Genomic DNA, 15,082 nt, shown 5'->3' on the forward strand with positions numbered 1-15,082 from the left:
TTTCCCGGGTCACATGGTAGACTGGCAGGGTTCCCCGGGTCTACCATGGTTCTCTTCCCACTAAATATAATGAACTTAAACATTATTAATGAAAATTGTTATTTGATTTGATTATGAAGAATGTCATTGAGTTGTGAATATTATCATATTATGATTAATGTTGTGCTAAATATGTTAGTTGACAATTACCCTTATAAACTAAATGGACTAAATAATCTTAAACATGATTAATAATGATATTAATACTTGATTTGAGTTATGATTAAATGACTTATTTGAATTATTGCTTGATTTATGATTAAATTTCTTATTTGAATTATTACTTGATTATGATTAAATGACATATTTGAATATTGCTTGAGTTATGAATAAATGACATATTCGAAATATTAATTGAGTTGATTATGTTGATTATTCTTAAATAAATGTCTTGATTGATATTGGGTTATATTATCCTCGTTTTGTATCTTGATTGGGATTACCAGCTTTGCTGACTTTTGTGTTTGTTTGACTGCAATGATCCTGCGGCTGCGGGGGAGCAGATTTTCAGTGAAGCATGTTGCAAAGGATGGGGCTAGCTGTGGGCAGTGAGGATCACGACTCGGATATTTCTAGCTGTCATAAATATTATGTAAAAAAAAAAAAAACTGTAGTCTTAGATTTTTATTTGAATGTAATAGAGTTAGCCTTGCACTTGTCCCTGTACAAGTGCGGCGGTAACACTTCCCAAATTTGATTATTTTGAACTTCCGCTGTTATTTATAAAATTATTGAATTTATTTATGCTATTATAAATTGTTAGAAATTTGGGGTGTTACAGTGTAATTTTGGGAACCTGAGCTGTTGGCAGTACTGGAGAATTACTCAATACTGGACGAACAATATTGCTCTTTGAAGTGGTAGCAAATGAAGTACGTAACTCCTCATGATGAGCTGCATATGCTAATGCCAATTGCATCGCTTGGTGAAGGGAAGTAGGTTTGTGAAACTGAATTGCACGTTGAAGATTAGCTTGCAGACCAGAGAGAAAGAAACTAAGCACCTCACCGGAAAATTCAGTGACTTGGTTAATCAAGGCTTCAAAATCACGAATATAATCACTCAAGGTTCCAGTTTGGGATAATTTGGACAAAACACCCCGTAGATCCATGTAAGCATCAGCACCAAAACGCTGACGTAAAGCTACCTTAAGATCACTCCAAGACTTCAAGGTATCACCCTTATAAAGCCATTGGTACCATGAACCCGCAATCCCCTCCATTTTCAACCCAGCAAGTTGAATTTTATACTCCTCTGGTACTTGCTGAAGTGCATACAACATTTCAGTTTTAAAGATCTAGCCATTAGGATCAGTGCCAGTAAATGATGGAAATTCCATCCGATCGAATTTAAAGAAGGAACGTGGATCATTGTGATCACCATGATGGTTACCTCCACGAATAGTATGAGTAGAGGAATGCACTGTATCCGAAGAATGCTTAGGGTTACGGTCCGAACCTGAATCATGCGCACGAGTTTCCAAACCCATAACAGCAACATGAATTTGCTGGAGTTGAGAGTTGAAAGTTGCAATCTGTGACTGATTTTCATCCCAACATTGCTCCATGCGAAGTCTGAATGTCTCGAACTCTTCTGCAAGTTCCTGCACCTTCATGGTTGCACGAAAATGGAGAAGCCGTGAAAGTACCAATGATAAGAGAGAGTCTCTTATTGAAGAACCAAAACAATTTTATTGAACGACCAATTCAGTTACAATGTTGTGTTCCTATTTATACTCAACTAACTAACTAACCAATACCAATTAACTAACAACTTCCTATTACAAGAAGCTAACTGTTTCTCAACTCAATGGGCCTGGAAGTCCACAGCGCAACTTGGAGCACCAGCAATCCTCTTGAGCCTAGCTCATCCAGTCACAACTGCAGCCTGCCTTGCTGTTTCTGTAGCTCCCTTGGTCACATTCAGTCACAACTGTTTCTCAACTCAATGGGCCTGGAAGTCCACAGCCCAACTTGGAGCACCAGCAATCCTCTTGAGCCTAGCTCATCCAGTCACAACTGCAGCCTGCCTTGCTGTTTCTGTAGCTCCCTTGGTCACATTCGTATCAGAGGTGCACGCTTTAAAGATTACCTTCGGGATTCTTTTTTCATTTCCTTGCTATTCAATTAATTATTGGTATTAAAACTTTTTATTTTCATATGATTGCATTGCCACCTTCCTTCAAATCATAAGCCACGGAATGAAGGAATTGGTCCATTACTTCATTTATTTACAATTGCCCATATGTCGGTCCATTCACAGGCCCCACACCTACATTATTGGGTGGACCTTCGTTGATCGTCCCTACCAAAGATGCCACAAATAAAAAATAATAAGTATGAAAGGTGCCTTATATTTTGAGAAATAAATTTAAATTGATTTAAATCATAAATAAAGAAAGGAGTTTATAGTGATTTAAAGTGAAAATTGCGTTTAAATCAGTGGTTTTTAGAAAGATTGTTAAAATTGTGCAAGGGATGTTATGATTTTATTAAGGTGAATTTCAATTTAAGAAAAGAAATAATTTCCATATATAAAAAATTGGGTTATTAAAATCGCGCTAACATAGACGATGAGACCAGCTAAACCGAACCACTAAGTAGTCTGGTTCAATCAATAGATCGACCATGCATATGACCTAATCAAGAAGTGTTGAATTGATCATAAACGGGATTCAACTGATACAAAGCTGTTACCAAATTTCTAATTAAATCAATTCTTGAAAATCATAGCAAAATATCTCACCACAATTTCACTTTTAGAATTCAAATTTGGCACCTAAAGAAAGAGAAGTTAAATGTTAACCACTAAACTAAATGCCCGTCATGATAGAGAGGACAAGATATGATAAATTATCATATTCTACTTTTATCCATTATTTGGTGAACCAACAGGATATGATTAGCTTATCCTGTCAACTCATTTTATCTTGTCCGTTATAGCTAAAAGGGAACCCGGTTAGGAATTGACAGGATATGATAGCAAGAGTCACATTCTTCCCTTGCCACTAACCAACCTCCACCACCTTCGTCGCTGGCTATCGGCCACTACTATCGTCGACTACTGCCATCCATTAGCCAGCCATCACTATCGCCATGAGCTACCAACCACCGCTATTGTCGCCCCAACCACTAGCATCCACCTCCACTATCAACATCACTCACCTCCCATAATTTTCACTAGTCATCGTTGGCGGAACTGCCACCGCCACTTCCACTTGCCATCATTGCCAACCAACCACTACATTGGGCCACCACCACCAATAACCACTAAGCACCCACCACCTCCACCACTTCAACTAGTCACCCATTGCAGTAACTGTTGTCGCCGCCACCATTATGACCAACCATCAATATTGACAATTAATTTAAAACTTATTTTTAAAAATTTATTTGGTGAAGATATAATTTTTTATTGTTAAATATTTTTATTAAGTTATTTATATTTCATTCAAAATTGTGACTTATAATTTTTTTATAATTCAATATAAGAACTAATATGTAGATAAGTAAAAAAAAAAAAATTTAAAAATCATTTCAGATTTTGTTAAAAAGGATATTTTTGTTTATTTATATTATGTCATAACACTACGTGCTTTGCCTTAAGCATCGAATAGAATAATATTATCTTATCAAACTGTTTATCTAATTCGCATCAAACACAAAATAAAATATGAATTTGTCCGACTAAGTTCTTATTTTTATCCGTTCCTCTTATTTTACTCATTCCTCTATTATTATATCCACCAAACGGACCCTAAACCAGATTAGTTTAGTTGGTTGTCATTTTACTTTATAGTTATATATTTAATATATTTTTACATAAACTCTTTTTTACTGGTTCAATCAGTAACTCATAAACCGATAATCCAACCGAACAATGATCGATCTCAATTTAATAACTGTGATAAAAAATCTCAAATTGAAAATATAATTGTAATTGTAATATAATAAAGGATTTTGTTTTTATCATATTACATGACAAGAAATTATTTTTTTACACATTCATAATAATGTATGTAGAGTCCATTAAATAGTGTGATGAGAAAAAAATCAAAAGTAAAGCTCTAACTTAAATTTGTGTGTAGAAAAATTGATTTATTATCGTATAACATGACAAACAATTTCCGCTGTAACAAAAGAAGCAAATTTGGCCACTCCTTCTACTGTTACGTGAACATTTAGAAACAAAAGCGCAACTCTGAATCTTATTGCTTCCCCTGCATTTCCATTTCCTTTTTGTCAAAAAATGACCGGAGAACACAGTCCGGCATCTGCTTCCGATGGCGTCAACCTCAAGTCCCCACTTCTTCCCCTTCACGACCCAATCCAACAAACACAGAGCTCCCCCTTCACCTTCAAATCCCTTCTCACCCTCAAGAATTTCTATATCATATTAGGACCCTTTTTGTCCCTTATCATATGCCTCTTTGTGAAGCTCGATGCTCCCGCGAGTAGCCGGAATATGCTCGCCGTGATTGCTTGGGTCTTTTGTTGGTGGGTCACCGCCGCCGTACCACTTCCGGTGACCTCCATGTGTCCCCTGTTTCTGTTCCCTCTTTTTGGGATAGCTTCATCTGATAGTGTTGCTCACTCTTACTTGGACGACGTTATTACGCTGGTCTTGGGAAGTTTCATACTTGCTCTCGCTGTTGAACGATACAACGTACACAGAAGATTGGCCTTGAATGTGAGTCACTACTCCCTTTTTCCAGAAGTTTAAAATCTCCATGTTACTTTATAAACATTATTTATTTACAGGATTAATGTACATACACATAAAAATATGAAGCACGTGAGATTTATGTGAGGAAAAAGGAGAAAATAAATAAATATGAATTGGTCAAATTTGATTTATTGTCTTCCAACGAAATATTCCATGGACAGTACGTACCAGATAATCAGTTTTATTGTGTAAAGATTTACTCGAAAGCACGAAACTTTCTCAGCCATCGGAGAGAAAAGCAAAATGTGTTAGTACTAGGAAAGAATAACCATTAATTTATGAGAAGTTTGAAATCGTCTCACGTAAATATCACATTAAATTAAGTGAGACACGACTACCATAAGAAGTAATTGAAGTTTGCTCGGTTCTCCCATGTTTTTTAATGATGTGGAAATTTCCGCTTCTGATATGATTATCTGTTGGATATGATATTATGATTATTTGGTAATATGGTTTAGAGGAAAATATTTATTTACTTCCTAAGATGGAAAATGAGCCATTCAGTTATTAAAAAGAAGAAAAGAAAAATAACATATTGGTTATGTGCGAAATGACGTGGCCCTACAGGTGACGTTGATGTTTTGTGGAGAGCCATTGAATCCAGGGTTGCTGCTATTGGGTCTGTGTGCCACGTCATTCTTCGTAAGCATGTGGATGCACAACGTGGCAGCTGCGGTGATGATGATGCCGGTGGCCACCGGGATCTTACAGCGACTGCCACCACCGCAGGAGCAATCGGATGTGGTCAACAAGTTCAGCAGAGCGGTGGTTCTGACGGTGGTGTATGCGACGCCAATTGGAGGGATAAGCACTCTGACGGGGACAGGTGTGAACCTGATATTGGTGGGGATGTGGAAGAGCCTTGTCCCTGGGGCCAACCCAATAAGCTTCAACACTTGGTTCTTCTTTGGATTCCCTGTGGCTCTTCTCTTCCTTATCTCCTTTTGGTGCATCCTCCGCTTGCTCTACGTACGAAAGGGATCGGCTCAGGCTTTGTCTTCTTACTTGAACAAAGCCCACTTGAAGAGAGACCTAGAATCTCTGGGTAAGTTCCTCCTTCATATCATTTTTTTTTTTTTTTAAAAAGAAGAAAAAGTACAAACCGAGGGAAAGAAAAGGGCAGAGAAAAAGTCTAGCTAACCTTCCCTCATTTGTCGTTCTCTTTCTGTTTTACATCATTACCTCGGGTTCCTTATTGCCCCACCGGATCTGTTGGGTGGTTATGTGTACCCCTCGAATGTGGCACTTACCAAATTAGTAGACCCTACTCTTTTTCTTTTTGAGAGAAAAAGATTATTGTTGATAAAAAGGGAAAAATACGTGTCTTGTAAAGAATATAAATTTAGGTTCTTTTATAAGAAAAATAAATATAAAAAAATGAGATTCATATTTTTATTTGTTTTTTGTTTTTCGTCTTTACCTTTTTTAATGGGATTTTTATCTCTTTGTGTCTATCTCTCTCTTAAAAGGATATAAATTTGTGTCCTTTTAAAAAGACACACATTTTTTCCTTATAAAAATGAGATTAATGTTTTCAATGTTATAAGAAATAAAATTATTTCTTATGCACATATAAAAATATATAGGATTTATGTAAATAGAAAAGAAAAATATGATCTCACATATTTTTATGTATGTATATGATATAAAATTATCTCATGTAATATGAGAAATATTAATTCCTATAAAGATATATACTAATTGAACCTTATGTTATTTCATTTATTTTTTTAAGAAATAAGTGACTAACAATTTTTTGTATAAATACATTTGCTTTCTTCTTGGGATAAGCTAGTGGTAGTGGAAATAATAATTATTATCTAGATGAAGAAAGGAGTTCTCTTTGCAGCCGCACCACGTGAGGTTCACTAACCAAAAAATGAAATGAAATAAGAAGCGGTCGAAAAGGATTGTGATGGACTCATGTGGAATGGCTTATCCCATTGAAATTGCTCTTAGCATCTATACAATTCGATGAGTACAATGTTACTTTGGGTTAAAAAAATTTAAATTATCTATTTGCAAAAAAAAAAAATAATTAAATTATCATGAACATATATTATTTTCTAATTGTGTTTTTCTTTTATATAATATAATCTTACTAAAAAAGAAAAGTAAAGCTGGTAATTTGATTATGGGTAAAGTGTGTGTCATTTTAAAGTATGTAAAATTGTGTCATTTTAAGAAAGAAAAAGATATAGATAAAAGAGGAGAGAGAGTTGACAAAAAAATAAAGGTATGGGTCCCACCTCTTTATGGGAGTAAAATGATATAAGTTATGTCATTTAAAAGGATAAACACTTTTTCCATTTGATTATTCATCAAAATCATTTAAAAAAACATGTTTATAGTAGTTTAATTCTTTTAAAAACCAGAATACAATAAAATTTTCCCTGACAATATATATCCTCTAAACATTTTCACATTCCGTTTATTTATAAATAAATTAGTTTTAATAAAAGAAACATACTTATAATCATTTGATCCAAAACAATTGAAGCTGATGCAGTTCTTATTCTGTAATTGGTATTTGCAGGTCCCATGTCTTTTGCGGAGAAGATGGTGTTGTCTGTGTTTGGGGTGTGTATGTCTAAATACGATTTCAGCATTTATATCTTAATAATGAGGAAATCTGTTTTGATAATGGTGTTGTGATCAACGCAGTTGCTGATCATATTATGGATGACAAGAAGAATAACAGATGACATTCCCGGATGGGGAGCTTTCTTCCATGGCCTTGTTGGTGATGGAAGTGTCAGTGTGAGTACTACTGCACCTCCTTTAAGATTTATAAAGAACCAATGGAACCCGAATAGCTTGCATAAGCTATTCGGGTGAGGCTACGTTAATGATTTTATACTTCTCTAAGACGCTCCCTCACACGAGCTCAATAGACTTGAATGATGAATAATGTACAGGCCCACCACCTATCTGTGTTAAGAAAATCGAGACTTAATTATTTATTAATTAAATAGGAGCGGTGAGGATTGAATCCCGTGACACCGAGACTCTAGTATCATATAAAGAACCAATGAAACCCAAAAACTTAAAGCTTAAGCTATTGAGTGAGTCTACATCAATAATTTTATATATCTATTGGTTATTACACCTCCAAGTATACAGAACAAATTTTTAATAATTTTATATAATATAGGTTATGGCGGCTATATTATTGTTCATAATCCCAAACAAGAAACAAGAGGGGGAGAAGCTAATGGACTGGAATGAATGCAAGAAGCTACCTTGGAACCTGATTTTGCTTCTTGGAGCTGGGTTTGCTTTAGCTGATGGAATCCAATCTAGTGGCCTAGCAGATGTGCTATCCGGAGCCTTAGGTTTCTTGGAAGATGCACCGTTCTTGGCCATTGCTCCTGCAGTTAGTCTTATGAGTAGCATTATTACTGAGTTCATTACTTCCAATGACGCCACTGCCACGCTTCTTATCCCACTTCTATATCACATAGCCAAGACTATGCATGTGCATCCTCTTCTTCTTATGGTCCCCGGAGCAGTAGCAACAGAGTTTGCTTTCTTGCTTCCAACTTCAACTCCATCAAATGTAGTTGGATTTGCCACTGGCCATATTGAAATCAAAGACTTGCTCAAAGTTGGGGTGCCACTTAAGGTTGCTGGGATAGCTGTGCTCTCATTTCTGATGCCAACTCTAGGTATAGATTATTATTGCCTAGCTATATTCTGGTTTATATTTGTTTGGAGAAAATCAATATCTGATTGAAAAAGGATTTTGACATCTAAGTTTTGGTGTTGCAGGAGCAATTGTTTTTGGAATAAATGACGATATTCAATAGATGATAAATGACGATATTACATTAGTAAGAGGTTTGAACCAATGTAAAGAACAGAAGAGATAATGATCAGAAATATCATATACAGTGCAATTATGACAAATAAATGTATGCAGTATGAGGAATTACATCCGAGCCCACAAAACGTATTTCTTTAAGACAATTTGTCCCCTGCCAAAGGGTTTGATGGACAAAAGTCTCCCAGGATAGAACGGATTTCGTATGAGGAGTGGTGGCACTATCAGTCAACAGCCCAAACGAACACAATAATTGCCCTAGGAAAGTACATCGAGAAAACTGAAAGGAGGATGCAACCGGAAGAAGAAAAAATTCCGGCAGAGTAACAATGCATAAAAACTGGATAATTTTTCTGGGTCAGGATCTATTTATAGATAAAATGTTCAAAAAATTGGCGGGTAGAAACATTTGAGTTTGAAAAAAATTGGAGGGAAGCAATAGATAGTCACATCCTCACAGGGGTATTTTGGATAAAAAATTAAAAAATAAAATAAAATTATTTAACACACACGAGCCGAGCTGGCTGGACGGGCGGTGGCCCTAAGCTAGGGGTGGCAATACAGGTCAACCCGACACGACACGACACGTTTTTGACCCGTACACTATTTGACACGATCCTGACACGACCCGTTTTGTAAACGTGTCGTAAAACACAAACCCTGACACGACCCGTTGCAGGTCACGGGTCGACACGACACGACCCGTAAAATTTAAAATTTAAAAAAAAGTGGGATTTTTTGAAAAATAAATAAATTAAAAACAATAAAAAAAAAAGATTAGCTTCTGTTTTTTGAGATTTTTAGTTCCTTCTATTCTTTTCTATACTAAACAATGACTATATATATCAATATATAAATGAATAAAAATAAAAATATAATAAAATATTTAATAAAAAAATAAAAAAATGACACTGTGCGGGTTGACACGCGAACCGACACGAAAAAAAAGGGTCACATTTACACAACCCTGACACGACCCGCCCTGACCCGCGGGTTGACACGACACGTGATTTGGCGGGTCGGGTCACGGGTCAACCCGCGGGTCAATACCTGTATTACCACCCCTACCCTAAGCCCACCTAACTCTTCTCCCTCCACAAAATGTGTAGTGACCCCAAGGGCCAATTTAGAAGTGTGAGGTAGAAGCTTATAAACTCTCCCACTTCCTATTAGTTGTCCAATGTGAAACTTCTTAAACCCACACACCCCTTCAACTTCCCTCTTCTTCCATTTTTTTTTTTAGTACTTTGAACTCTTTTCTTCCTTAACCTACTTCTTATTCATAACCAATAGATTGTCTACACAATTTATACGTAAATTCCAACAAATTTCACGTTGCTTTATAAATTTGGTTGTTGTCTTGATGGTTTTACACAATCTTCCTTCTTACCCAGGAGTTAAAAGCATTGCAATTGTGGATACCCAGTATATATAGATATCAATAGGCAAACGATTTTATCAATTTCTGTTGTAATCTTTTCTTCCACCACTTGATGAAGAGTGGTATATAGATTGGAGTTGTTGTCACTGATTATTTTTTGTGTTAAATTGTTTATAGATTGACTTTCTAAGTTTTACAGATTATGAAGTTCATTTAAAAAATACAAATAAGATAAGATAAAATTACATACTCCTTTTTCAGTCTTGATTATAGTTTTGAATGATCCCTGTAATTTAATAAAAGTAAACTCAGTTGGCGTATTCTTAAGTTTAATTGATCATCTGAAAAATGTCTTCAATTGATATAAATTTATTTTATCAACTTATTTTTGGCTTGGCACTTCTTTTGCGAATGTGGATTAACAATATAATAAAAAGTATGATGCCTAATTATTTAATTAAAATTGGATATAATGAATAGTACATACTACAATTAGAATTTGGAAACAAAATAAAAACGATGTAATTAATAGTAAAACCTCTGATTAAGCCTGGTTTATACTAAAGGGCATAAAGAGAATTAAAAACAGCCACACCCTATACCCAGTGGCTCCCTATTAAGGCAGCATGAATTATGAATGACTCGGGGTCATGAAATTTGGGGTTTCTGGTTGTAAATTGGGTGAGGCGATATTATTTGTGTTAAACAAAAATTGTAATATTTAATTATTTTTATTAATAAGATAGAGCGGTAAGAAAAAATTATTTTAATCTAAAAATTTAACTTGTTAAATAAAATTATATTAATAATTTTATATTTATGTAACACTGGTACAACATACCGAAAATGGCCTCGGGACCAAAACCGAAGGCTAAAATATCAACCAAGACATCATGAGAGAGATGGACATGTGGGTGTCATTTATTTTTTTAATTTATTTTTTCAACAAGTAAGTAGGAGGGTTGATATTGCTTAAACAGAAATAAGGTTCATTGTCACAGCCCACGCCAGGCCCATCAGAAACCGAAGGAAGCCTTCTCGCCTTAAAATCATACTTATTAACAACATTCTCTGCTCCAGCAAGGCACAATACCAATTTACGAAAACATAACTAGCACCCATTCACTTAAGGGGTATTTGGTAGAGGAGAATTTTTTTTTTGTCTGGAAAATTTAATTTTTAAAAATATGATTTTTACATTCAATTTACCATAATATCCAAAAATTTAAAATTTAAAAAAAATCAGTTTCTCGAAAATCTTGCCAAAAACCATGTACCAAACGGGCCTTAATGACTTTTCTTTAATTAAAATATTTTTAAAACTAGTTTAAATAGTAAGTCAAGTATTAACATGTTTATTGTGTGAATAAATCGAGAAAATAGGTGTTATAAAAACCCTTTTTTTATTTCTCCGTAATTTATTAATTATCTGATTAATTTATTTCAAGCCCATAAGATCATAAAACGACAAAGTTCGAGATCACTGATTAATTGATTCACTATTAATTGATCCACATATTAAGATATGAAAACTTTACATATTTCAATGGATTTACTTAACTCTACTAAAATTGATCAAGATCTAAAATAACAATAATAACATACAGGGGTGAGTTAAGTCGAGGACTTACATAATTTATACGAGGTTATGAGTGCAAATCTCCATACACCATTACTGTACCAAAATTTTTAGTCATTGTTCAAGCTTAATACATCAAACTGTTAAAAATCATATGCTTTGCCCATTCAATATTTGGTTTAATGTTTCTAGGGAATAAAATTATTTCATATATATAAAAGTGTATGTATGTAAAAATAATTTTATCTTCTATAACATGATAAATAATGACATTAAACCCTTTAACATTTCAAAAACATTTTATTAAACTAAAGTGCGCGCATATGATAGAAAGATATAAAATCATCTAAAATCTCTGTCTTTCTATAAATTATTTTTCAATCCATGCAGTTTTCAGCTATCTAAGCACATTCCCTGACCCTTATCCTCTTTCTTATATCTTTTCGGTTTTTTCTTTTTTCTTTTCCAAATAAGTGTAAGAATGAAAATAACATTTTTTTCTTCTAAGAAAAACATATCCTCATGTTTTATAACCCATCAAATTTTGTCTAGCAAATAATATTTTTATCTTTTATTTCAAAAATTTATTTTGTCTAGCAAATAATATTTTTATCTTTTATTTCAAAAACAAAATTTGTATGCTTGGTAAAAGATTTTTAAAAAGTATAACATATAACTGCATAATAAGTTATCATTTCTTCGCTGAGATGGAGATAATAATTTAGAGCCTGTTTGGATCTTTTTATTTTTAAGCTAGAAGTTACTTATAAGTTAAAACTAAAAAAAAAGAGCTTAAAAAAAGAAGTTAAAAACTGTTTGGAAATTACATAAAAATTTTAGCTTAAAAATTACTTAAAAGCACATATTTCAAGAAAATTATCTCTTTATATCTTTATCACTCTTCATTTAAAAAAAAGCACATAATTCAAGAAAAACATATAAAAGCTTAAATCTAAAAGCTCCTCCTAGAAGCTTTTAGTTTTAAGCTTTTTTCTTCATTATAAAAAAAAAAAGATTTTCATTATAAGAGCTTTTCTCAAAACCTGTTTGACCTAACTTATACTTATAAGTAGCTTCTAGCTTAAAACAGAGAGAATCCAAACAGGCACTAAGTCGAGTGGATGTAAATTGAATTTTGATTTCTTTTATCTCTATATATGCGTCTATAATGATAATAAAAGTTAAAACTTCCGAAATAAATGTGAATAATAAAATGAAACAAAATGAATATAATTCTATTTAATATGAAACCAAAATTAAGAATCTGCTTTGTCATTTTATTTCACCAAAGTAGCCATATGCCTCTCGTGGGGCGCATTTGCTTGGGCCGCTGGTAATTCGTCAGATTCAACGAACATTGAAAATTGCCAGATATGACCTCATACTAGTCCGATCCGACATGGTCCACTATTGGTCTTGCCAATAAAAAATTACCAAAGAGTTGACCTAAAAAATAAAGCATGAAAATTGCCAATATGAAAGGTTTACATATATATAATAAGGGGAAATTATTTATATTCTTCCTAAAAAATCAATTTTTGTAAAAGCTATATTAATTTTATCCTGATAATTCTTTTCCTAATTCCAAATTAACATCGATTTAAGTTCATTAAAAAAAATTCTCTCTGATAATATTTGAAACACTTAATCCATATAATAGTGATAAAAATAATTATGTTTTTTATAACAAAAAAAAATATTTATGCAGTTACTGTAGATAAGTTATCTGTATTTATTGTTAAAATAACGTTGTTTTAAAGTTGAAATATTAAAAATTATAATTATGAAGACTATTATAACTTTAAATAAATTAAAATTATAAACATATCTTAATTTTTTTCTCAAAACAACGTCGTTTTGAGTTCAATGAAAACAACTTATCCGTATTAATTGCAGAAAAAACGAATCCTTTTATAAAGAATTAAATGAGAAAAATGGGTGGTAAATGGAAACCATGGTTTAATAATGTTAGATGGGAGAGTGGGGCCTGGGCATGAAATGAGTAACTACTGGAAACATGTGAATGCACGCAGGAAATAAAAATAACCTTTATCGGTCGAGGTAATGGCCTCCTCATGTCATGCATTTATATGCACATCCCTTTGCCTCCATGACAATTGCAGGCGTCCATTCGTACCATCAACAGACGAAATATTAATAACACATTTTTTTATTAAATAACTTAAAGAATGAGATTAGCATAAAATTTTACTCAATAAGAAGAGAATATATTAAATTGTTATCCTGGCAACTCCAAAACTTCTTTGTAACGTACTCATGGAATCAGTCTAAAACTGATAAAAACCAGTGGTGAAAAACTAACTTCAATTTTTATTATTCAGCCAGAAATATTTTTGAGATAATAAAGATTTACAATAAAGGGTTTATGTTTATCCTGTCACATTAGATAGATTAAGTTATTTTCAACAACCTCAAAACTATATTATTTTGAGGGTTAAAAAAAATTAATTAAGGGTGCTTTGATAAAAATTATATAATAAAAAAATAAATGAAATCCCTAAGATATCCATCATTAATTTTGTCAATTCTCAAAATGACATAATTTTGAGGTTGTTGATATCTCTTGTGGTAGGAAAAATATTTTTTCCTACAATAAAATGTTATTAACTGATTTTTTATATAAGAAAAATGTTTTAGCTTTTACAGCAGAAATTTTTTGTGTGCCACATTCACGTAAAAACAAGTGAGATCTATTATAAAGAAAAGAAAAAGAAAAGATTAGCATAATCCATTAACTTTTATAGGAGTGTGGGCTGTGGCAGAAAAAATGTGTGATCAACTTATGTCGATTTAAAGAATAATAAGTTTTATACTAAATTTTAATTATTGATTTTTCATAAATCTAATAGTTAGAATTTATTATTAATTAATAATTAATTAATAAATATGACCCAATAAATTATAAATAAAAAAATATTTCTATAGACACTTTAGATAATGTTATCTATAGCTAGCCTAAAAACTATGTCGTTTTGACTAATGAAGGGTGTTTATGTAATTTTAGATGAATTAATGAAGAATGTTTCAGTAAAATGTATATGATAAAAAATACAAAATTATGGAAATACCCTTAATTAATTCACCTAAAATTACAGAAACATATTTCATTAATCAAAATGATGTAATTTTTTGAATAGCTGTAAATAACTTTATCTAAAATTACTGTGAAAATATTTATTTCATTATAAATATTAGATTCACGAATATTAATGGTTAAAATTTGATGTAACACTAATTAATCTTAGGAAAAACTTCAAAAACCCCCTATAAGTTTCTTCAGAATCATTTACCCCTTCCCTAAAACTTTTAATCATTTATATTCTTACATAAAACTTTTTTATCATTTACCCCCTAACTTGATTTTTCACCAAGTTAAACTTAACAATGTTAATTTTTTTTAAAAATATCAAAACTACCCTTAAAGAAAAATAACACACTACACTTACTTTTGGCAAGAGATAGTCATTGAAGAGTGGAACCCTAATCATTATGACGCTCCATCGCCCCTCCTTCT

General features: G+C 32.7%; 1 protein-coding gene across 1 annotated transcript; it reads left to right on the top strand.

Annotated features, from left to right (window-relative positions):
- Positions 1–4,229: 4,229 nt before the first annotated feature.
- Positions 4,230–8,661, top strand: LOC133286440 (tonoplast dicarboxylate transporter-like). Its single transcript, XM_061483857.1, has 6 exons — positions 4,230–4,728; positions 5,332–5,809; positions 7,301–7,344; positions 7,429–7,524; positions 7,919–8,432; positions 8,536–8,661. Exons 1-6 carry the CDS (start codon positions 4,288–4,290, stop codon positions 8,571–8,573), a joined length of 1,611 nt encoding a protein of 536 aa, XP_061339841.1. The 5' UTR covers positions 4,230–4,287; the 3' UTR covers positions 8,574–8,661.
- The last annotated feature ends 6,421 nt before the right edge of the window (positions 8,662–15,082 follow it).

This window comes from Gastrolobium bilobum, unplaced genomic scaffold (assembly GCF_033153095.1).
Source record: "Gastrolobium bilobum isolate Gb01-03AN ecotype WA unplaced genomic scaffold, APGP_CSIRO_Gbil_v1 utg16135, whole genome shotgun sequence".
Lineage (NCBI taxonomy): Eukaryota > Viridiplantae > Streptophyta > Magnoliopsida > Fabales > Fabaceae > Gastrolobium > Gastrolobium bilobum.

Bases quoted from the DNA above. Each gene is read 5' to 3' on its own strand.
- LOC133286440 (XM_061483857.1), top strand. From the start codon at position 4,288: ATGACCGGAGAACACAGTCCGGCATCTGCTTCCGATGGCGTCAACCTC. The intron at 7,345-7,428 runs GTGTGTATGTCT...TGATCAACGCAG, and splicing joins TGGTGTTGTCTGTGTTTGGG to TTGCTGATCATATTATGGAT. The intron at 7,525-7,918 runs GTGAGTACTACT...TATATAATATAG, and splicing joins TTGGTGATGGAAGTGTCAGT to GTTATGGCGGCTATATTATT.